Source organism: Scyliorhinus torazame, chromosome 3, assembly GCF_047496885.1.
Source record: "Scyliorhinus torazame isolate Kashiwa2021f chromosome 3, sScyTor2.1, whole genome shotgun sequence".
NCBI lineage: Eukaryota > Metazoa > Chordata > Chondrichthyes > Carcharhiniformes > Scyliorhinidae > Scyliorhinus > Scyliorhinus torazame.
The window spans coordinates 31,498,873-31,523,935 of NC_092709.1; the positions used below are offsets into that span (position 1 = coordinate 31,498,873).

The 25,063-nt window shown below is 46.7% G+C and overlaps 1 protein-coding gene across 2 annotated transcripts in view; it reads left to right on the plus strand.

The window, feature by feature from the left end:
- The window catches only part of LOC140408392 (evC complex member EVC-like), a 78,312-nt gene that overhangs the window by 1,725 nt on the left and 51,524 nt on the right, over positions 1-25,063 (plus strand). For both annotated transcript variants that reach the window (XM_072495518.1, XM_072495519.1), the window contains 6 exons: positions 3,515-3,598; positions 3,981-4,210; positions 7,264-7,348; positions 9,229-9,327; positions 12,371-12,505; positions 13,988-14,146. In XM_072495518.1, coding sequence (XP_072351619.1) covers positions 3,515-3,598; positions 3,981-4,210; positions 7,264-7,348; positions 9,229-9,327; positions 12,371-12,505; positions 13,988-14,146 — 792 coding nt within the window. The remainder of the gene's footprint in view (positions 1-3,514; positions 3,599-3,980; positions 4,211-7,263; positions 7,349-9,228; positions 9,328-12,370; positions 12,506-13,987; positions 14,147-25,063) is intronic.

Genomic DNA, 25,063 nt, shown 5'->3' on the forward strand with positions numbered 1-25,063 from the left:
AACAGGGGTCGCTGGCGCTGTGAAGTGGCAGTGCTAACCATTGTGCCCTTGTGCCACCTACCTGAGCCAGTTACATTCCAAGATGTAACACTGAGGGCAGCACGGTGGCGCAGTGAATGGTGCTGCTGCCTCACGGCACCGAGGTCCCAGGTTCGATCCCGGCTCTGGGTCACTGTCCGTGTGGAGTTTGCACATTCTCCCCTTGTTTGCTTGGGTTTCAGCCCCACAACCCAAAGATGTGCAGCGTAGGTGGATTGGCCACACTAAATTGCCCCTTAATTGGAAAAAATGAATTGGGTAATCTAAATTTATTTTTAAAAAATAAGTTGTAACACTGGCAGATGCCCACAAAGTGGCAGGACCTTGCACTGGATAAAGGAGAGAAAACAGGAGTGATCCGTCAGCCTCAAGAATCCTGCAACTACATTTCTTCACGACTGCATTGGGATTCCTCAGTGATAGCCCAAGGATCGGAGGCCAGGAAATCACCAAGGGGTGTGGGAAATTGCTTTAAGTAGCTGCATCTTCTCTATTCTGTAGAAGATGGGAACATGAGGCCCATTGAAAATTTTTAAACTGAGATTTCTATGTTTTTGTTACGCAAGGGTACTAAAGGTAAAATTGGTTACACAGGCCCATGTATGTGACTTTGGGAAACCCCCAGAATTAGAGGTGAGGAGCTGAAGATATGATGCCGTTCATCACAATTTCCATTTCTTCTTTACTGTGCCCGGTTTCTGAGTGTTCCTCAGATGCAACAAGGAGGAAAATCTTTTGAATATTTTGAGTGCACACAAACACCACAGTTATGGCACTTTTAAGAATGCAAAACAATTTGTCAATTGAGGCTAAAGTGCATTCCACTCAACAAAGCTTCTTTCAACCATCAATTAATCTTAGATTAGCAACATAACAACAAGAAAATTTTGTGGTGGTAATGGAACACAACACCACCCCTGACTAGAAGTTGTAATTACTGCATGACCGATTTACATGAGCAATTAACATTCTAAATGAAGACTTGGGAATTTAGAATGGACTTATAAAAAGGATTCGATTTCCAAATATAAATGAGGATTGAATTACATCCACACTCTCTCTGGTTCAATTGTCCCTTGTCTCGAGGTGAAAGGTAAAGTCGCCATAGTCCCAGATGGCCATAGGCTGCTTTAACCTTTGAGGGGAAGAGCTGACTGGTGATTTAACCTGAGGATCACCACACCTCGAGCGAGGGGCAAGATTGAGAATGCGGGGCCTTCATGAATAACCTCAGCCGGTACAGGAATTGAACCCATGCTGGTGGCTTCGCTCTGCATCATGAACCTGATGTCTCTATATCCCATTTGAAGGCTGGAATTGGAGTTGACTCTGTGGGTGGAATTTTCTCCAATCATCATGAAGGAAAACATGGCCTACTTTATCACGGGAGAGGCCGCTCATCAGTCTCCCAGTGGCAGGAAAACCTCCCACAATTAAGTCAGAGATGGGAATGGATCAATGAGAGGAATGTGCCAATTTGGCAGGATGTCGTTTAGGCTAATTAATGAGTCAATGCCACCAATTAGCACAGCTCACTGAAATTGAGTGGTGGCTTGGGATTTAAATGGGAGTTGCATGGTTTTGCTGTGCCCCGTGAAGGCTGCCCAACAAACTCTGTTGGGTTTGCCGGCAGCATACCATGGAGGTTCCTCGTTCTCAGGCTCTCTGCGCCTGATTTGGGCACCCAGCAGTGGAGAGGAGGGGGGAGGGGGATGCTGAAACCTAACCCGCTGTCCTTGCTTCTAACTCCCCTCCCCCACGATCTTCTCTCCTTGACTCCAACCTGACCTCATGTAAGTGCCGGAATACAATAGTGATCCCTGGTGAAGTCTCTGGAGCAATGCCACAATGTAAATGGCTCACATAAATTTGTCATGCAGCAGTTACCACTTCTAAATTGCGGTGGTGTTGTGTTCCTTTCCCACCACAAAACCTCGTTGTTAAGTAAACATGGGAACAGATCTGAGTTTAATTGATGGTTCAAGGGAACTTTGCTGATTTACCAGGGGCAAAGAGCTGCTTGTCGCTGGTTGGCTGGCAGCTCTCAGTGGGTGGGGTTCACAAAAGGTTCTTAAAGCCTGGGGCGAGCCGGTGCTGGCCAGTTAAGTGACAGGCACTTAGTTTAACTGGGCCTCTCCCACGGAAGTGATAAAGATTTCCCACTGGCTCTCCAACTGGTTGCTGGGACTCATGTAAGGAAAATTAAATCGAAGCCACATCCTCCTACTGTCCCACAGTGGTACATCACTAACCTGGTATTTTGAGCAGGGAAAAGGGTCCTTTTTAAATATGTAGATCATCCTCCAAGGGCAGCATGGTAGCATTGTGGATAGCACAATTGCTTCACAGCTCCAGGGTCCCAGGTTCGATTCCGGCTTTGGTCACTGTCTGTGCGGAGTCTGCTCATCCTCCCCCTGTGTGCGTGGGTTTCCTCCAAGTGCTCCGGTTTCCTCCCACAGTCCAAAGATGTGCAGGTTAGGTGGATTGGCCATGATAAATTGCCCTTAGTGTTGGGTGGGGTTACTGGGTTATGGGATAGGGTGGAGGTGTTGGCATTGGGTAGGGTGCTCTTTCCAAGAGCCGGTGCAGACTCGATGGGCCTCCTTCCGCACTGTGAATTCTATGATTCAATGATCTGATCTGCAATTCCTAGCTTGGTAATAGTGAATTTCAGGCTTGACTTATCAGAAGGTGGTTTGTTGGCCTGAAGATTTATTTTAATTTTAATTTTAATTTTGGTTCCTTTTGGGTCTCACAGGGAGGTCTTGGGTCTCCTTTGCTCCAGCGTTCTCTCCCCCCCCCCCCCCACCAACACCACCCATCCTTACTCATGACCCGAGTCCCACTCACTAATTAATTGGAAACTGGAGCTTCTGCCACTGAGTTCCCGCTCCTGTCCTCCGGTGCAGTAATGAATCCAGCAGATTTGAGCAGGTGTCCAACAAATGTTTCGGCATTGAGGCTTGACCATTAATATTGGCCAGACCTCCTTATTGCCAGACTCACTAGGAGCACCATTCAACTTCCGAACTCCCGCACACACCTTCCCTTTAAAATTGGAGCCTATAATATTTGGAACATAAAACAGCACATAATCAAAACATAAATACTGCTATGGGGGAATCTTAATAACTTGTAGATTAATAAATGAATGCAAAATAATTGTTCAATATAGCAATTAAGATAACATGATATTCTAAATAATTTAAAATGTTTTTATTGAAATCGAGAGTCGCCCTTGGTAAGTTTGAATCTTGTTTGGACTTTGGAAAATGACAGGTTTTTTGGAATATACGCACGATGTTTTTTGTAATTAAAACTTGAATTTTGCTATGTACTGAAATATGAACATTTAAATAACCTTCACATGTGGCCTGTGTGCGCTGTTATGTCCTTAAGGTCTCATGAAGGTAACACGCATACAACATTCATCAGCAGAACCTTATTATGGTTTGCTAATATATTTCTTTTGCAGGAAAATGAAACTTCATTGAACAGTAACATAGCTGCTTTTGCATTGAAAGCAAGAGTAATATATCCCATCAATCAAAAATTCAGGGTAAGCATCATAATTGTTAAATGGGCAACAATTATTGCAATACAATATCCAGTGGGAAGTTCTTTTGATTTACATTCACTTGTAGCTGATGTCTAGATTTATTATATTTTAAAATTAAAACAGCTAATTACTTCAAAAATATTTAATATGATTGGATGGTTTTGTTAGGTTAATAATTTAAAATAATTCTAACCAGTAATTTAGTTGTCCAATTAAGTATCCAAATCCATAATGTTAATTTTCCACTTTGAGGATGAGCTGTTATTTTCTAAAATCTGTTTCTTTTGCAAGGTCATGAAGAATTACTAATCTTTTAAATGTGTTGGAAGTTGCTGATATTATAATTCCTAATTATTAATAATCCCATGTATTTTATTTCCAGCCATTAGCAGATGGGTCATCTCAACCCTCTCTATTAGAGTGCATGAGGCAGAGAAATCAGACCAAAAGAGAAAAAGAAGACTTTGTTTTATCAGGGTCTGAGTTACTTGATCAGAAGGGTGAGAGCGATTGCTTTCCACAGAAGTATTCACCATCAAACCCGACAACTTGTGAGGATAATAACATAGTTCCGATGGTGACATTCTTTTCTGAAGTGCTGGTGCATACAGGGTAAAATATAACTAACAGACGCAAATGTGTGCATATATATCTCTCAGATGTTTCATACAAGACTTCAAATGTGGTATTTAAATGAATTGGAGAAAGTGACTGGGGGATGATTGGACCAGGATTTGCATATGTAATTCACCCCTGTTTTAATGCCATACTTTCCATCTTCAGCTAACGAGCAGTAGTTTAAGGGAATGGAACCCATTGTGATTGATAAAGGGGACTTGCTGAAGCTGCGGTGCTCTTAATGCCACATGTGTCCCATCGATGGCTCCCTGGTCCTGTGGCAGTCCAGCGATGGATGCAAATCTCACAGCCCTTCCATCCTGATTAGCCTGGTGAAGGGTGAAGTGTATGTAATCAGTGGTCCAGGCACACAGAACAACTGTGATTTCTTGTTGAGGTGGCGTCTCCTGCGCAACATGGTGTCTGACAGCTCCATGAAGGATACCTGGCTCCTGTAAACACTAGGTCTCCTTCTCCAATGCCATCAAGCCCCCTCTTCGACCTGATGGACAGCCGGCCCATGAGCCTACCTAGCGGCCCCCTGACCTCCTGGCACTGAGCCCTCCCTGGGTTGGACATCTCTGAGCCGCTGGAGCCTGTCCTCCTCCAGCACTGTAATGAGAATCATTGCCAATTCCACTGGCTCCATCACAAATCGGTAGTCTGGGAGATATGACAGAAAGGCACTCAGGTACATGTTCCATCCCATTACCCTCAAACCCCTCCCAACACGCCTTGCCCTACTTGTCCTGGTAGCTGTCAATCCAAATCCTCTCCGGCGGCCAGTGCTAAATCAAATGCCTGCTGCCCATCCAACATCGCATGACCGGCCACGGTCACTGCCCTTGCCCCTTCAGAGTCGCCATGGGCTTGCATCTTGTAGTTCTCTCCCTTCTTATCAACAGCACTGGGGTTTCCAGCAAGTGGCTCTAATGGCTGCCTGTCCATCATGTACAGGGTCAACTGAACGCCCATGTAAACCTTGAGGGATCCCCAGAACACTTCGGTGGTCACAGCTGCAAGGCTCAACACATTCCTTCCTGATGCCTTGCACCCGATCTTCATCCCTTGACACAATCCCTATCCTTAACTTTGAATTATTTTCAGTTCCAACTAATTAAACTAAATTTAAACAAATTGAGGGACAAATTAAAAGAGGCCGCTCATTAAAGGGGCACTTCCCAAAACAAAAAATAAAAAGCAACTGAAACTTAAGAACATCAAATCAAAATGTTTGATAAAGCACCTCAGACCCTGCGGTGCCCACCGGGCACAGAAGATCCCGATGGTACTCGTGGACACCGCATGCTCCCTCTCCAGGGTCACCTGGCCGCGAATGAAGCCGCAGAAGAGGGGCAGATCGTCAGGTTGGATGACCCTTCAATCGGCCACCACTTGGGCCTGCTGATGGCAAGTTTCGTCAGGCCCAGGAGCAGGTTCATGGGGAGGTCCTCTTCCTTCTCTACACCTCTCCACATCGGGTGCCTGTAGGTCAGGAGCGTGGGGCGAAAGTGCAAACAAAACTGCAACAAAAACTTTGAAAAAAATCTAAAAAGGGGTGCAGCTGAAAACATTGGACATAGACACTGTCTATGGACTCCACATGCCTGCAAAAAAGATGGGCATCTCCTTAACTTTGAAACTGGGCAGCTGACATTGGCAAGGGTTAAATGATGATGTCCAATTAGTTGGATGAGCAAGACTCTCATCCAGCTAAATGTTAAAGGGTACAACTACTCTCTCAGGCAGAGAAAGGCAACACTAATGGGCACCCTTCATACTCCGGCTTTGTCACACTGTGATCTAATTGCTGTCATGATTTTACACCTCAGAATCCTGGGCAGCTACTACATTATCTCTGAATAAGTGGACAACAACCCCCCACTTGATCATTACTCTTTTCCGCCTTCTTCTCAGGGTTTCATCCAGCCAGTCCCTTAGGTTGACAACTTTCAGTCTCCTCACTCCCTTCCCTCCATATAAGCCCCAGTACCCCAGTCAGCCCACACCCCCAGGCCATTGAAAACTGCTATCTGAGAGCTCATTCTCACTTCTTTGGCACGCAGGCTAAAGATTCGTTAGTGAAAATTATTTTCAGACAAGAAATCTTCCTCTAAGATCTCAGCAGTCAGCAACTGTGAAACAAAAACCTTTTCATTCACTCTGGGCTGCAAAGTGCTTTTGAAACTGACAAAGTAAAGAATAGCTCTGGGTTGTGAAGGGCTTTTAAAACTGACAGGCTGAAGAATAGCTCTGGGCTGTGAAGGAATTTTAAAACAGACGGCAGTCTTCATGGAAACACACACCCATCCCGGGTGCGGCCCCTGACCTGCACCCCCCCCCAACCCGACCCCTCCAACCCACAGCACCCTTGCACAACCACGCCTCTGCAACTGGCCAGCAGATACTTTCCTCGTATGAACCATGTCGCAAGGTGGAAAGGGTTTTTCACCTCCTTCCTCCCTCTTCGAATCCATGGCGCCTGGCCCCTGTTTTTAAAAAGCAGTAGTGATTTGCACCCGCGTGACATCATGCTTGTGGGCGGGATGTACAGTGAGGCCGGACCATCTGACTTTAACCTCATTAATGAGATTAGAATGCATTCAAATCAGGTTCTCGCCCTGACTGGTTATGAACCTGATTACATCAGCGGGAGGGCCCTGGAAGATCACATTTGGTGTTCACGCTGGTGCAAATCCCGTTTTTGACTTCTTGTGAGAGTTAGCCATTACGGAATTTGCACCCATGGCGAACGTGCCCTGAAAATTCCACCCATGAACTTTGTGTCTCTCTCCATGGATGCTGCCAGACCTGGTGAGTTTTTCCAGCATTTTCTGTTTTTAGGTTACTGTATTATGGCAAGTTTAAATAGACAGTTTCCACTATAAATGCAGATGTAGGAAATGATCATTGGACATGCACAGATGTAGGAGGTTTGACAAGTTAAAAGCAAATGTATTAGCTAAAAGTGTTTCTGCCATTCCAGGGTTTATTCCATATTATTCATTGCTGATCAGTTGTAATTTTGGTTTCTCCCTATTTAATAGCCCTGATGCAGAGCTTGGCCTGTACAGACTCAGTCTGCAAACCCTGAGATCTTTAGATACAGAACTACGTCAAGAAAAGTATATGGTATGTCTGGAGAGCTCGCAAGGACCATTATGTACACATTGAATATCTTAACCTAGAAATGCTGGTGGCGTCATTGCGTTGTCAGAAGTGCAGCATGGCCAAACTTATGCCTCCTCTTGGCTGATCTTGCTATGGTCCCATTCCAAATCCCAAGGAGGGGACCATTTCTGGGTGTCCATGCCAGTACCAGTGCCAGTCATCTGAGGAAGGAGCAGCGCTCCGAAAGCTAGTGACATCAAAACAAACCTGTTGGACTTTAACCTTGTGTTGTAAGACTTCTTACTGTGCTCACCCCAGTCCAATGCCGGCATCTTCACATCATGGGTACCAGTGCTATTAGGGTGGCCTCTCTGTGAAATCTGTAGAATTTCACAGCAGTACCTCCCGTGGACCACTGCATTTAATGCGCAGTGTGTTACCTTCCGTATATGTAATACACTATTATTCTGTATATAATGCAATATAATTTATAGATTATCTTTAATGTAATACTAAAAACTGCAAATATAACAAAGAAGCTCATGGATCACAGAATTGTTACAGTGTAGACGGAGGACATTCAGTCCATCATGGCTGCACCATCTCTATTTAGTGCCATTCTCTCACCTTCTCCCTGTAAGCCTACACATTCTTCCTGTTCAGAAAACAATCTAATTCCATTTTGAATGCTTCGATTGAACCTGCCTCCACCACACTCTCAGGCAGTGCATTCCTGACCTTCGCCACTCTCTGTGTGAAAAAGCCTTTTCTCATATCACTTTTGTTTCTTTTGCCAAATACTTTAAATATGTGCCCTCTCATTTTTGATTCTTTCACACAGTTTCTCCCTACCTACACTGTCCGCATACCTCATGATTTTGAATATCTCTGTCAAATCTCCTCTCAGCTTTCTTTGCTCCAGGGAAAACAGTCCCAGTATCTCCAATCGATCTTCATAACCAAAATTCCTCATTCCTGGAACTATTTTGTTTATCTTTTCTCCACTGTTCTCCGCTACCTTCACATCCTTCCTAAAATACGGCGTCTGAACTGGACACAATACTCCAGCTGTGACCCAACTAGTGTCTTATATAAGTTCAACATAATCTTCTTGCTCTTGCACTCTATGCTCCTATTAGTAAAGCATAGGGCAGCAGTTCCCAACCTTTTCTTTTATGCGGACCATAGATCGTCATCAAAAGCTTTTGTGGACCACAATGTACAAAGCTATTTTAAACATCATTTTATCAATAGCCTACGGCTGACGGGAGTCAAACTTGTATATCAACGGGTATTAAAAATGCAACTATTTCTAATTAGTTTACAATGCACACTCACAAATAAGTTACAGATAATATAACACAAAGATGTTTGCCAAGCAACTTACATTGCAAATAATAATTTAACATTGATTATGATACATACGAGGCACAGGTAATTGTATTATTCTTTTTCCACAGTCCAATTGCAGTACTCTCCAATCAGTGGCAAACCACTGGCCTAGGGTAATGTATGCTTTATGAATCTTAGAATCCCTACAGGCAGAAGGAGGCCATTTGCCCCATCGAGTCTGCACCAACCCTCTGAAAGAGCTCCGAATGAACTGCGCTCTCAACTGTCCTGCCACCTTCAATTACTTTATGCACATAAACATCGAGGTCCCTCTGCTCCTACACCCTCTTTTGAGTTGTAGTCTTGATTTTGTATTGTCTCTCCATGCTCATCCGATCAAAATTAATCACTTCACATTTCCCCACATTGAAATTCATCTGCCCATTCCACCAACCTCTTCTCTGGCCTTTTGAAGTTCTACACTGTCTTCTAGAATCAGTGATATTATTGCTGTATTTGTCAGACTTTTACTATCAAGGAGATCTGAATACATGTATCTTTTATTTTAGATGTTTCTTCAGCTACTAAGGATAGAACTGAATGATCTATACTTAAAAGAGAAAATAGATGAGAAATTTTACAGAGATTTTCTTTCCACACAAGAAAAGGTAATGTTCAATCATACAGTCCTCACTGTTATAAGAATAATAATCTTTATTAGTGTCACAAGTAGGCTGACAATAACACTGCAATGAAGTTACTGTGAAAACCCCTAGTTGCCACACTCCGGCACCTGTTCAGGAACACTGAGGGAGAATTCAGAGTGTCCAAATGACCTAACAAGCAAGTCTTTCGGGATTTTGTGGCAGGAAACCAGAGCACCCGGAGGAAACCCGTGCAGACACGGGGAAAACGTGCAGACTCCACATAGACAGTGCCATGTTATCATAGTGAAAAGGACTTCAGCCACGTGGTTTTAACTTCATTTCACATTGCAGTTACTTTCAGCTTTGTATAAAGTAACATCCTTGAGCAAAGTGTTTGCTCCCAACTAGTCCCTTTGAAAGGAAAATGAAAATTAACCAAATTAATTATTCGCGTCTGCTGGTCAAATCTTACAGCTAGTGGTGTTTGTGGTAAAATGTCATTGGTTTCGACCTTGGGGGAAGTTAGTCGCTGACAGCCTTCCAGGAAAAGAGTCAAGAAAGCTTTGCACTAATATAGCACTTTTAATAACCACTGGATGTCTAAAAGCACCTTAGAGCCAACAAAGTGCTTTTTCAGGTGTTGTCACTGTTGTAGTGTAGTAAACATGGCAGTTAATCTCCACTCAGCAACTCCCACAAACAGTAATGTGATAATTGCCATAGAATCCCTACAGTGCAGAAGGAGGCCACTCAGCCCATCGAAAACGCATCTAACCTGCACATCTTTGAACTGTGGGAGGAAACCGGAGCACCTGGAGGAAACCCACGCAGACATGGGGAGAACGTACAAACTCCACACAGACCTGTAGCACCATCGATCACACACGAGGCGAGACATAGAGAACTTCAATCGAGGCTTTATTGAGCAGACTTGTTCCCCAGCAGCTCAGTCACAGAATGCAGCTGCGGGGAGTAAACCGGGTTCTCATACTCCGCCTATCTGGGTGGAGCCCAGTAGGCGGCAGATCCAATTGGGACCCAGCATCTGTCCTCCAATAGCTCCTTGGCATTCATGGTGTACCGTATTACCCCTTATACATACCCCCAAGGCCAGAAGCGAACCCCGGTGCTGTGAGGCAACAGTACTAACCATTGAGCCACCATGCACAGGTGGCTGGTTTAGCACAAGGCTAAATCACTGGCTTTGAAAGCAGACCAAGGCAGGCCAGCAGCACGGTTCAATTCCCATACCAGCCTCCCCGAACAGGCGCCGGAAGTTGGCGACTAGGGGCTTTTCACAGTAACTTCATTGAAGCCTACTTGTGCCAATAAGCGATTTTCATTCAGTGAAGTTCTTTGCGATGTTGTTTGAGGAATAAATATTGGGCAGGACATCAGTGAAACTCCCCTGCTCTTCTTTGAATAAGTACCACAAGATCTTTTACATCAAGCTGAGCAGATTAAACATGTCCTCTGAAGTTCAGTCCCCTCAGCCCTGTGCTGGCATGGCAGCCCTGAAGTGGGGTTTGCACCTGGAACTTTGTCATTCAGAGGCAAGTATGCTACCAACTGAAGCATGTCTGCCACAGGGATGGAGGAAATAAAAATACTTCAATATTTGAAGGTTTATAATACATTTTGAAAATAATTTTAAGATGATAATATCTTGAAAGCAAAAAAAATCATGAACAGAATTTAATGTCGCTTCCGAGCAGGTTCAGGTGCTGGGCGGGTGGGGGTGGGGGCATGTTATCATGCTGGAAGGTACAGGGTGGAGATTCTGTTTTCTCCCCGCTTCCCTCCAATTTAGTCCAGGGTGGGAAGATTCAAGGAGCCCTCCCACATGGAGGCCAATTGTGGCCCTCAAGTGCCCACTTAAGGGACTCATCCCACAGGTGCTGGCACTTAATTAGCGGCACGCCTGGGGGGAGGGCGGGTGCATTGGAGCCTGGAAAAAAAGAACCCTTCTTGTTGGGTACAAAACTACCTGCCAGTTAGAGTGAAGGGACCCAAAGTAAAACCCTAGTCCTGTCCTTTAAATCGAACCTCTCCTCTGCCTCACTGTGACCTTCCTTCTTAGCTCCAGAGAATCCACCCTACTCAGCATTTTTCTGCAGCTCCAGTGACATTCTATAGTGTAGGCCGCATTGTGGACCAACACTCCCAGTGGCACTGCCAGTGCTGGAGAGCTACCAGCCTCTGATGGGCTGGCCACTCTCTGATGTGGGATACCTCCAGCAGGATTTCTGGGAGAAATTCCATTCACAAGAGTCAGGAATCCCAACATTGGTCAGCCAGGTATCTGATTGGGGTTAAATCCTATTGGACCTCCCAGAAATAGCTACGGCAGGGTTACGATTGGTTTTCCAAGGGTGGACAGGCTCCCCACAGTGACAATTATCTCTGTACCATGTTACTAATAACAGTGACCTCACTTGACTTTTTAAAAGCTGGGGGTTCTAGACAATTTTAAAAGAAAAAAAACATTTGAAATAATAATTTGTTTCTCAGAGAGCCCTGTGACACAAACCTGGTGCACAGACATGCTAACAAGGCATGGTTCGATCCTGGACTTCCAAAGTTGCAATTCCCTGACTTCAACTGGACTGTAAGGAGGAATCGTTGAGAGAAGTTGAATCATTTCTTCATAGGAAGAAAGGACAGAGCAATGCTGTGGCTTTAGTCTCCCGTAATTAGTTTCATTGGCCGGAATTTTCCATTCTCAGCCTTGACAATTCCCACCACGGCCGAGAGGCAAAATTTTACAGATGATCCGAAATTGATTTTGAGCGGGAATTTCTCCATACCACCGGGAAGCCCTGGCCTATTGTGCCAGCTGCAAAGACTCAGAAGCAGTGTCTCAGTGAGGGGCGGGAGTATGGCAGAGGTGGCCTGACATGAAGGAGAGAGAAAAACTATTTCTGTCATAATCGGTTTCAGGAAATATAATAACGAAAAATGTGACAGAAGCAAATTATTTGAAGCAACTTTACTTTTAGCCTTTGACTCTTTTTAAAGAGATGTATGTTGCAGACTCAACTGACTGAGCTCTGTTGTTTAAAAGGAACTGGAAAAGCTGAAGAAGACAGAGCAGCCAATGTTGCCTGGAGCAACCAACAAGAAAGATTCAGAGCATCGTTATACTTTGGAGGAAACAGAAAGAGATGAATGCAATTATTTTCAATATACCATATGCCAGGCAAGATTATTTCTAATAGTTTATAATGCAGTCCACCATGATTGCAGCAGGATCATAACACTTCATACACATGGCAGGAGTGGTGCCCCAATTTTCCAAGGCCAGGTCATTTAAATCATTGAACACGCTGCCTGCCCAGGCACAGTGAGTTCAATTGAAAAGTGGCAATGTAAGGTGACAAAACTTCAGTCTTTATAAAGAATTTTACACTCCCCTGCCAGACACTTTCCAGGTGGGGTGGGGAGTTTGTAAAATTCTCCCTAGAGGGCTTTCACACTGCTCCCCCTGCCTACCCTGCAATTTTAGAGTGGGACTGGCAAGGCCTAGGCTGGGTCACTTGCCCTTGCCCCAATTGAGGCTATTAATTGTGCAATTAGTGAAGGGCCATTTTCCACCCAGCCTCAATTTTCAGGCTTGCGTGAGAAGTTCGGGGGGGTGGAGTGCGGAGCCTGAAAAGTGACCCAGCTTTGGCCTCGGGTGCCGCCAGATTGAGGGGCGGAGGTGCAGCCTCCAGAAAATTGGAGCGTTAAATTGCTGCGGGGCAGCCCGTTTTGTTACGGATGTGTTCTCTACTGACTCTTCAGCTCCTGCTGATTCAAAGAGACAGGCCCAATTATCCTATACTATTCACAAATAGGCACACCAAGATCTTTAACATGTGTGTTGGTGCTTTATGATCTCCCTGCTATAACTCTGTTCTTCCAATTCAATCTGTCACAAAAGACCGTACTTGAAATACTTTAAAAATAAACTTAAATTTTAAAAATAACCTCTGTTCTGAAAAATAGTAATTATTAGTAAGCATTTTGCAAACAGTTTAAAAGGTGTCAAATAGGAGCAGAATTGTTCTAAAAAATGCTGTGAACACTGCAGAAAAGATTTGACAATTTAAAAGCTGAGGAGTTTCCATTCCACATCCACGCGCAAGGAAAGAAAGAGTAAACCGAGAGCAAATCTGTCAGAATTGTGCCAAATTAATTTGTGTCAAATTTGGTTCTTAAAGAGGCTAAGCCACAAAATTGGCACAAACAAGCTTGCACAAGAAATACTCCAAACTGCTGAATTTGCAACCCAGAAGGAAATAAACCTGCTATCCTGTAAATTTAAACATATGACCTCACTGTTCCCATTTTGCACCTATTGTTCCTGTGTGAGCATCACAGAATTGTTCTTCTCAGGCCCTTTTTCTCTTTGTGTAAGTATATTGAATTGCAGCGTCATTCTGGTCACCCTTGGCCATAAAACTATCTTTGCAGCTTGCTTTTTTAAGGAACATTTTAAACGGCACACACTTCATAATGTAACAGAGACTCTATTCTCAAAGACTTTATTGAATCAAGGTTGAATAAGTTTGTGTTGCCATTATTCTTCATCTGTTCTGCTATTATGCTTTCTGGTGGATGTTTTTATTCCACAAGGCTCACACTGTCAGCAGAGGTAACTTATGAAGTTGGTGAACATTTGTTTATGTCTGTTGTTCAGCTCAGTGGCTTCCTCCAGCAAATTGAAAGCGCCCGTCTCTACCTCTTGACTCATTCCAAGCTCCCTAAGATCACCGTGCAGGAGATAATGAGGAGCATAAGTAAAAAGATGTCGCATGTGGAGAGTCTACTAACTGACTGCCTTACTTTTCAAGTCATGGTATGTATCACTAAAAAAACATTCCAAGGCATCTTTGGAAATTACTTTTATACCTCGCTTTTGTAGCAATGACACATGTTCACCTTTAGCAACAGATTGTGTGATGGAAGCTCTTGCTAATTTAATTCTTGCCAGCAAACAAAAACTTGTACAGTATACTTGGCGCGCAGTTGACTGGAAAAATAAAAATATATTGAGCCAGCAGCCCTTAAAGTGCTTGCGGTGATTTGTGGTGATTGTCCTTTTAAGGGCAACACAGCAGAGTAAGGGTCACCTGGCTTGGGGGGCCAATTGGGACGCAGAGTGGGTAATCACCCCAGGTAGGGTGAGTCCACTCTCAGACAGGAGATATGAAGGGAGCTAGCAGCAGCCATGTGCTGCTGGCTGCTGTGCAAGTCATCTTAACAGTAAATCCTTTAGTGTTTCTATTGAAGTTTGTGAAAGTGCATCATTGTTAACAAATTGCAACAGAGTCTCATATCAAGCGCATTTAGCCAGGTGCTTCCCGGCGCTCGCAGCCCCGCCAAGGCCGCACTTAATCCCGTTTCCTGCACTGAGGAGCTCCACTTGCCAGAACTCTTCAGTGCAGGAGGAGATTGGTGATGTGTTGGGTGCTCTGGATCCGTGGAACACATACAGGCCACCAACACTTAAAATAGTACAACACTATTTTATTAAGTTAGAAACTGTTGAACATACTTTCACTGTGGGTTAACACGATGTTAGATGAAACTAAAGACCTATGCCTGTCCTAACCAGTCTATGCACTCAGCACATGGTGAAGATCTGTGCTGTAAGCTCTATCCTTCTGAGAAGCTGTATCCCGAATGAACGGGAACTCTGATGCCCTCTGTCTTTATAGTGAGTGTGCTCTAACTGGTGATTGGTTGCAGTGTTGTGTGTGTTGATTGGTCTTGCTGTGTGTCCATCAGTGTGTGTGGCTGCACCATGATATACATTATTAAAAAATGTATGTGTGTGGCAATAAATAATGTGTGGTGAGAATGTTCCTAACTACGTGTGGGATGCGAAGACATATTTACAGGACTACGTACATGAGAACTAAGCTATTTACATGGGAAGGTGCCTGGTGCAGAGAAGCAGTATGCAACAAGAATAACGAGATCAACACTGTATACAAACCAGGGACACGATCAAACAAAGCAACGAAACAATTCAGAGAGTCCATAAATTCGAAAAGTTCATAAATTTAGTCTCTGAGGTGGGCGACGAATTCTGGTTGACCACCTCAAGGGTGGGTCGAGAGCCGCCGGTTCAGGAGCAGGCTGGACTGCGTCAAAGGCCGAGGGAAGCAGAGTGACAGGGAGCTCTGCATAGTCCGTGGCAGGGTCAGCAGGAGGGCGAGGCGAAACTGGAGGTTCACGTGGCGAGCGTGGAACGAGATGAAGGGCGCGTCGATTGCGGCGGAGAATAGAGCCATCCGGTAGACTCACCAGGAACGAGCAGGGGGCCCCCTGCCGAAGGACAACAGCGGTTGCAGACCATCCGGAAGATGGACGCGGACGTTGTCATCTGGAGCCAGAGCAGGGAGATCAGCTGCACGGGAGTCATGAGCCGCCTTGTGCTGTGCACAAGACAGCTGCATCCGGCGAAGGACCGGAACGTGGTCGAGGTCTGGGACATGGATGGACGGCACCGTCGTCCTCTGGGTGCGACTCACGAGTAACTGGGCTGGTGACAGGCCAGTGGACAGTGGGGCGGAGCGATAGGCCAGCAAGGCAAGGTAGAAATCGGACCCAGCATCGGCAACCTTGCATAGGAGCGGTTTGACGATGTGTACTCCCTTCTCTGCTTTGCCGTTGGATTGGGGGTACAGGGGACTGGATGTCACATGGGCAAAATTGTACCGCCTGGCAAAGTTGGACTATTCTTGGCTGGCGAAGCAGGGGCCATTGTCCGACATAACCGTGAGCGGGATGCCGTGTCGAGCAAAGGTTTCTTTACGTGCACGAATGACTGCAGACGAGGTGAGATCGTGCAACCATATCACCTCCGGGTAATTCGAAAAGTAGTCCACAATCAGGACATAGTCTCTACCCAGCGGGTGGAACAGGTCGATGCCCACCTTGGTCCATGGTGACGTGACCAACTCATGGGGCTGCAGGGTCTCACGTGGTTGGGCCGGCTGGAAGCGCTGACAGGTGGGGCAGTTGCGCACTGTGTTGGCTATGTCGTCATTAATGATGGGCCAGTACACTGCCTCTCGGGCCCGTCGGCGGCACTTTTCCACGCCAAGGTGGCCCTCGTGTAGTTGTTCCAGGACAAGCTGGCGCATGCTGTGCGGAATGACAATGCGGTCCAGTTTTAGAAGAACCCCGTCTACTACCGCCAGATCATCTCTGACATTATAGAATTGAGGGCATTGGCCCTTGAACCACCCGTCCGTTAGATGGCGCATGACACGCTGTAGCAAGGGGTCAGCCACCGTCTCGCGGCGAATTTGGATGAGGCGTTCATCCAAGGCAGGTAGATTGGAGGCCGCAAATGCCACAGGGCGTCAACCTGGCAGCCAATCCCGCTGTGTCACATGGAGTGTTGACTGCCCTGGAGAGAGTGTCAGCAATGATGAGGTGCTTGCCTGGGGTGTATACCAGCTGGAAGTCGTATCGCTGGAGCTTGAGAGAATACGCTGGAGGCGAGGCGTCATGTCGTTCAAGTCTTTCTGTATTATATTGACCAGCGGGCGATGGTCAGTCTCGACGGTGAATTGAGGAAGTCCATAGACATAATCGTGAAACTTAACAACAACGGTCAGAAGGCCCAGGCACTCCTTTTCTATCTACGCGTAGCTCTGCTCCGTGGGGGTCATCGCACGTGACGCATATGCAAGTGGGGCCCATGATGAGGCCTCATCACGTTGAAGGAGCACTGCCCCAATGCCGGATTGACTGGCATCAAGACAAAATTTTGGTCTCCTTTGCTGGATCAAAGAAAGCTAAGACCAGGGTCGTGGTCAGTTTTGCCTTGAGTTCTCTCCATTCGCGCTCATGGGCAGGGAGCCATTGGAAGTATGGCGTCTTCCTGACCAGGTTCCTGAGAGCCGTGATATGAGAGGCGAGGTTAGGGATGAATTTCCCTTAAAAAATTGACCATGCCCAGAAATCGGAGGACCGCCTTCTTGTCCTCAGGTGTTTTCATAGCTGTGATGGCAGCTACCTTGTCCGCATCCGGCTGCACACCCAATTGGGAGATGTGATCCCCGAGGAACTTGAGTTCTGTCTGACCAAAAGAGCATTTGGCACTGTTGAGGCAGAGGCCATGCTCATGTATACGTCTGAATACGCGCTGGAGGCAACTAACATGCTCCTGAGGGGTGGTGGACCAAATGATTATGTCATCGACATAGACGCGAACACCTTCAATACCTTCCATCATTTGTTCCATAATCCTATGGAACACTTCTGATGCAGAGATGATCCCAAACGGCATCCTGTAGTAACAATATCTTCCAAAGTAGGTGTTAAATGTGCAGAGTTTCCTGCTGGAATTATCAAGCTGGATTTGCCAGAATCCTTTTGAGGCGTCGAGTTTGGTAAAGAGCTTGGCACGAGCCATCTCACATGTGAGCTCTTCGCACTTGGGAATTGGATAGTGCTCTCTCATAATATTGTGATTTAGATCCTTGGGATCAATGCAAATTCTCAATTCGCCGGAAGGCTTTTTTACACATACCATGGAACTGACCCAGTCGGTCGGTTCCGTGACTTTGGAAATCACTCCTTGGTTCTGGAGGTCCTGCAGCTGCTCCTTGAGGCGGTCCTTAAGGAGTGCTGGGACCCTGCGAGGTGCGTGCACCACAGGCATGGCATTCGGTTTTAATAAAATCTTGTAGGTGTACAGGAGCGTGCCCATGCCCTCGAAGACGTCGTGGTACTGGTTGATAATGGCGTGGAGCTGCGCCCTGAAGTCAGTGTCCTGAAAGGCAGACGCAGCAGCAGGAGAGAGAGAATGAACTCTCTGAATTAGGTTCAACAGCTTGCATGCCTGCGCGCCAAGCAGGGAGGCTTTCGAGGAGCCCACGATTTCAAAGGGAAGAATGGCTTTGCGTGACCTGTCTGTCATTTCAAGTTGGCATGAGCCGCTGGCAGCAATGGCATTGCCATTATAATCTAATAGCTGGCAGGCTGATGGCAGGTGGCTGGTTTGACACAAAGGCTTTGGAGGTCAGACCACGCAATGAGATTGGCGGAGGCACCAGTGTCCAGGCGGAATCGTATTTGGGACCGGTTGACCGTAAGGGTGGCACACCACTCATCGTCCGGATCAATGGCTGTATACCGATAGAGGCTGGATTCTTTGCTTCGTGGACATCCTGTTTTTTGTAATGATACCAACTCGAAAAGGCGCCTTCCGGTCCTTGGTGTCAATATCGGGTAGCAGGTCCAAATCGGGCTCGGTGACCATGGGTTGAATGGCCCGGACATTCCTGCCAGGCTGGCTGGAGCGACGAGAGTTGGCAGGCTGAGCTGATCTGCATAAAGCAACATAGTGGCCAAATTTGCCACATCGCAGGCATCGTCGGGATTTGGCAGGACTTTGCCGCTTTAAGTGGGCGGAGCCACAGTTGCCGCACATTATAGCGTCAGTACGTTCGCTGCGCCACCGCGCATGCGCGGTGCAGTTGTACATGGTGCGCGCCTGCGCAGTACGTTCGTCGCCGTCCCCTCGTTCGGTGTGCACAAGCGCTGGAGTCCGCGAAAAGCGTGCGAAATGGTCGCCCTCATCCAGGCTGAGGCCCTCTAGTTGCTCGATTGCTTGGACCCGTTCTGCCTCGTGGGGACCTTGCCGCGCCGTTTCAGCCGCTTGGATGTGGGAATACCGACTAGTGGCGTGTTCATGTAGCAGGCAGGTCTCGATGGCAATCGCTCGGGTGAGCTGCTTTACCCCAAGGAGCTGCTGGCGTAGGGGGTCCGACTGAACACCGAAAACGATCAGGTCGCGTATCATGGAGTCGGAGGTGGGCCGGTAATTACAGGACTGCGCAAGGATGCGGAGGTGGGTGAGAAAGGACTAGAAAGGTTCATCCTTACCTTGCAAACGCTGTTGGAGTACATAGCGCTTGAAACTTTCATTCACCTTGATGTCGCAGTGACTGTCAAACTTAAGGAGGACAGTCTTGAATTTTGATTTATCTTCACCATCAGCAAAGGTGAGAGAATTGAAAATGTGGATGGCATGTTCCCCGGCCGTGGATAGGAAGAGAGCAATCTTCCTGGTGTCTGAGGCAGCTTCCCGGTCTGTGGCTTCAAGGTAGAGCTGGAAGCGTTGTTTGAATATCTTCCGGTGATGCGGAGCGGCGGCGGCGGGCGGACGCAGTCCATTTTGCAGGATGGCTGTATGCTGGTGGAAGGCAGACCACTTGCAGGTAGGTCTAAGAAGTTCTAACATCCCTCAACTACTGGTACCATGATGTGTTGGGTGCTCTGGATCCATACAGGCCACCAACACTTAAAATTGTGCAACACTATTTTATTAAGTTAGAAACTGTTGAACATACTTTCACTGTGGGTTAACACGATGTTAGATTAAACTAAAGACCTATGCTTGTCCTAACCAGTCTATGCACTCAACACATGGTGAAGATCTGTGCTGTAAGCTGTAAGCTCTATCCTTCTGAGAGGCTGCATCCCGAATGAGTGGGAACTCTGATGCCCTCTCTCTATATAGCGAGTGTGCTCTAACTGGTGATTGGCTGCGGTGTTGTGTGTGTTGATTGGTCTTGCTGTGTGTCCATCAGTGTGTGTGTCTGCACCATGATATACTGGTGTATATTATGACAATTGGGATGTCATTTTTAAATGACGCCACAATCCCTCGGGCCACCCCTCCCCTGGGCAGGGCACCCCAGGTCCCAATCCCCAGCATGGGCACAATGCCAGTCTGGCATTCTGCCAGTGCCCAGCCAGTGCTACCTGGGCACATTGGCAATGCCAATGTGCCCAGATGGCACCAGCAGTACCAGGGTGACCCCCTGCCGGAGGCTAACCACCCTGATGCCAACGATCCCTCCCAAAGTGCTCAAATGAGGACCAGTACTGGGCAGCGCCCGCCTAAGTCTCCAAGGTGAAAGAGTTAGATTCCAACACCTCGGGGAGACGAGCTACTCACTCTAATATGCAGATTTGCAAAATACAGACAGGATCCAGATCCCAGCTTCTTATGAGATCCCGTTAAATCTCGCAAGGCACGGCGAGCCGGGTAAATCCCAGAAGATATCTCTCCTGGCATCTATCGGCTGCGACCCACCCCTGTTCGCGTGCGATGCCGACAGTTGATTGAACCCATTATTTTGGCAACCAGGATAAAATTTTCATGACACTGCCTCAGGCCTGACACCTGTGAGTATCCTGTTTTAATTAAAGTCTGAAAGAAACATCACCAGAATGCCTCACTTTGGGTGAATAGACCCATTTGAGATTTTGTCAGATCCTGAGGGCACTGGAAGACTCAGAAGGAGGGCAATGAAACAGAACAGCAATGGGAGAATTGCAGAATGGAAATAAGTCAACACTTTGTTAGAGACACACCTGATCAACAATGAAGCCAAAAGAGTTTGGCTGAAGTTAAGACAAGAAGTTAAAACAAGTAGAAATGAGGGTTCCGTTTGTGAAATGTATATGTCCAGTAAGAACATGATGGATTCCCCTCGGAAGAAATGCAGAAATTAAAGACTTCAAAATAAACTTGGAACTATTGAACATAAAGAGGAATCAGCAAAAAGAATTAAAGCTCTCGAGAAGATTTTCAAACAACAAACTGGGAGCAAACTTTGAAAAGGAAAGCTACAAAAATTTACAAAACAAAGTTAAGAATAAGGAAAAATTAATGAGGCAATGTAGAACAAGTATTTTCCAAACTTTTTTGCCCAAACCAATTTTTACCAACCGGCCATCATTCGGGATCCACGCCGGCCGACCTTCGTAACCCACGTCACCCGAACTTTGCGACGCACACCATCTTAACTTCACACCCCACCATTTCTACTTCCTTTAATTTGACAGGTGAGCCTGCTTGGTCGTCACGATCTCACTTGCTTTGTCATTCAATGTTACATTTCTGCTAAGGACTTCAGCTGATGATATAAATTCTCACTGCATCCGTTGGAAAAAATCAACGAGGTTTGTCCTCGAACATGCTTAATTGTCAAAGGCCTTTGAAGTTTTGAGGGTTTTAATATTTTATTTGCCAGTACTTCCCTGCATATAACACACATGGGCTTTGCATCCTGACTTGCATTGGCACAATTAATAAACCCATTCCTCAAGAAAATCTCTTTATACTGCTTTGTTCCTGATTTCAGCTGCTTAATGGGTTGTTCACCAGAGGGTCTGGCGCTCACACCAGTACTGTTAGCATCTATAAAATGGAGGAATCTCTCGTGCCCAGAGCATGTGAAGTCATTGTGACCTGCTTCCTGCCGCCGCTTCTGGAGAGAAGATTCCATCGATTTTCAAAAAGAATCTTCTCCTGGCAGCACAGTGGCCCAGTGGCCAGCACTGCCTCACGGCGCCGAGGTCCCAGGTTCAATCCCGGCTCTGAGTCACTGTCCGTATGGAGTTTGCACATTCTCCCCGTGTATGCGTGGGTTTCGCACCCACAACCCAAAGATGTGCAGGGTAGGTGGATTGGCCATGCTAAATTGTCCCTTAATTGGGAAAAAAATGAGTTGGGTACTCTAAATTTATGGAAACAAACAAACAAAAAAAAATCTTCTCCTGGGTCCTGGAGGCGGTCTGCCTCAATGGGCTCAGTGTCTGCGCACTGCTGAGGGGGCACGCATGCGCGGGACTGCCAGCATTCTGAAAGCTGGTCGTGACTGGCATTTTTGAAAGCCGGTTGCAGCCATTGTGCTCTTCTCCATCCACGGGTCGCGACCTTGAGTTTGAATTGAATCGGGAGAAGAAGAGCTTGAAGAAGTGAAGCTTGGCAGTGGGAAATAAACTGAAGAGGCAAAAAGCCGCAAAAGGTGAGGTAATGATTGATTCCAACCACTTGCTTACATATAAAGGGCTAATGGAATCTTGTTTTGATTGCTGGAGATTTTCTGGAGTGTAGATAATTTATGAGGCAATGGTGTTTAGTCCTAATTGAGCAGGTTATGGAACGTTGTGGGATACAGATAATATAATTAGTGGGAAGAGCCCTGTCTGTCTATAGTTTTGCAGTCTGTCATAAGATTTTCAGTTGAACAGCAGTTTACCATAGGATTAGAGTCTGACAAGACAGAAGTGTACTGCATCTGCTCGTGAAACAATCCCCCTATAAAAGTATCTACACCGCTAAGCAAGTAACCTGTTTTGTTAACTGTATTTATAATTGGCATTTGAACTGTATTGGGCTGCTTAATTTTAATTAGTGGCAGGTTAGTTATAAGGAGCATAGGATAGAACATAGTCAAGAAGATTTTTCCTTTTGTTTAAGAACTGTTTCACTGATAATTGTAAAGCTATTTCTTTGATGTTAGTGTGGTTAATTCTGTGTTCAAATTAAAGTTTGTTTTAACTTAAAAGATACCTGTGGTCAGAGTCATCACTCCTGGGGTGAAGTGGCCTCACAGTTTTACAAAAGGAAAGATTTTTGTGGTTCTTGCCCGGCGTCCTAACAAAAGTCGGGGTCTGGTCCAGTATCTTAACACATGGTGTCATAATATGAAACTTTGGTGGTGGATCAAGTTTTATTATCTCTAAGACCAGAACCCTGTCATACCAAGCGGACTTGGATGGACAGATTGTTTGTTTACATATGGATCACTTGAGGAGCAGAGAGATGCTCCGGTTATCACTGTTGCCAGCAAGAAACGTTTTCAACGTAAGCACCGAAGTACCTGATCGACCTGTTATAGACATAAATGCTGTCGCCGTGGAAGCAAATAGTCATGGACTGCCAGAAGAGGTATTAATGCTGCTCTCAGACTACAGCATTACACCACTCTACAAGAAACAGAAAAATCCCTCAAAGACTTGGGCCGGGATTCTCCGTTGGCCGACTCCAAAATCGGGAAAGGCGATTGGTCAGAGAGTCAGTTCCGACGGTAAAATCGCGGCAGGTGCCGACTTGACGCCAAATCGCAATGCTCCAGCACCTTGACAGCGGTGTCAATGCGTTCCGGAACGCACGTACAATAGACCCTGTTTGCATATCATTAGCGGGCCCGACCCGGTATTCTCCGGGGCTTCCATGATTCTCCGCCTCGGATGGGCCAAGCTCCCGACAGCGTGGTTCACGTCTGCTTTTAAAAACATGAAGCCGGTGTGGTGGCTGCTGAGGGAGAGAGGGGGTACGGGAGGTGTCCAACATCACCATAGTTTGCTGACAGTTGTACCACTGGCCGAGGGCTTCTACCAGGGCCGGGGTAGGAGTGGGGAATGGCCAGAAGGTGGGCTGTGGGGCTGGTGGATGGGCATGGAACACCATTGCTGCAGCTGGCAAGGCAGCCATGCAGCTGCGCCCACCGCGAGCAGCCTACTTCGAACTTAGTGCCACGGGTCATATCGGTGTCCCCCCAGGGCACTCCCTAGGTGCCCTCTGGCCTCAGCCAACCCATCAGCTGTATGGGCACGCTCCAGCGCAACCAGTGCCTTCATGTTGGCTGTGATAAGTGTGTGTGGGGATTGTAATGTGTATGTGCGGCTGCAGCTTGTCAGCCTCCCGAGTGTCGATCACGGACCCGGTGTATCCTGCATAATTTTTCATTGGAATCGATTATGTTCCACGCAGCATCGGTGCTAGCCCCTCAAAGGGTAGTGGAATCGGTCCAGGTGCGGTGTGGTTTTTCTGTAGTAAAAGTCTACGGATTCTGCGTTGGCGTCAACACTTAGTCTCAGAAACGGAGAATTCCACCCCAGATTTATCATTGTCCAACTCATGTGTACACTGTTTAATTAGAACTTAGGACTGAGTAACCTAGTTATTGAAGATTGCATAAAGGCAGGGGGATGTGGTGGGCAACATAGCAGAGCAGGGGTCACCTGGCTTGGGGGACCAATTGGAACACAGAGAGAGTAATCACCCCAGTGGGGGAGTCCTCCCTTAGGCAGGAAACAGGTAGGGAGCTAACAGCAGCAGCCCTGTAGCTGCTGTACAATTCTGCTTATTAATAAATAATTGTGGTATTCTAGGTATTACAGTACCTGATAGGCTGAAGCACCATTGGTGGAAACTGTATGCTTTCTATTGGCTAGAGTGTATAATAGCTCCGCCCTGAGAGGCGGGGTATAAGAACTCGTGCCGCCCCAGCAGCCCTCATCCTGTACCTGAGCTGCTGCTCATTCTGTACCTGAGCTGCTGGGGGAAACATGTAGCTTATTAAAGCCTTCAGTTGGACTACAACCTCGCTTTAGTGGTCATTGATTGTGCATCAATTTAATAAGCTAGAATTTTAAGAAAAAAGGATAGAGCTCCGAATCAAGCCGGAGTGTCTGCAACTTAGCCCCCACGCGGCAACCTCAGCGGCAATCTTTAAGCACTGGCTGGCATGCTTTAAAGGGTATCTCGAGATGGCCGAAAATGCACCCATGGGTGAGCAGAAACTGCACGTCCTGCACCCAAGGGTGAGCCTGGAGATTTACACCCTCATCGAGGAAGCGGAAGACTTTGATGCAGCAATTGAGCTGCTAAAAGGACACTATATTCGCCCGGTAAACCAGGTCTACGCCCGGCACCTGCTTGCAACAAGGCGACAAACCCCTGGTGAATCGCTGGAGGAATTCTACCACAACGTCCTGGTGCTGGGAAGAAGCTGCGGCTGCCCGCAAGTTTCGGCGAGCGAACACACGGAGCTCTTAGCCCGGGACGCTTTTGTGGCAGGTATGCTTTCGTCACAAATCCGCCAGCGCCTGTTAGAGAAGGACACCCTGGGTCTCAGGGAGGCACAGGCCCTTGCAGGCTCCCTGGACG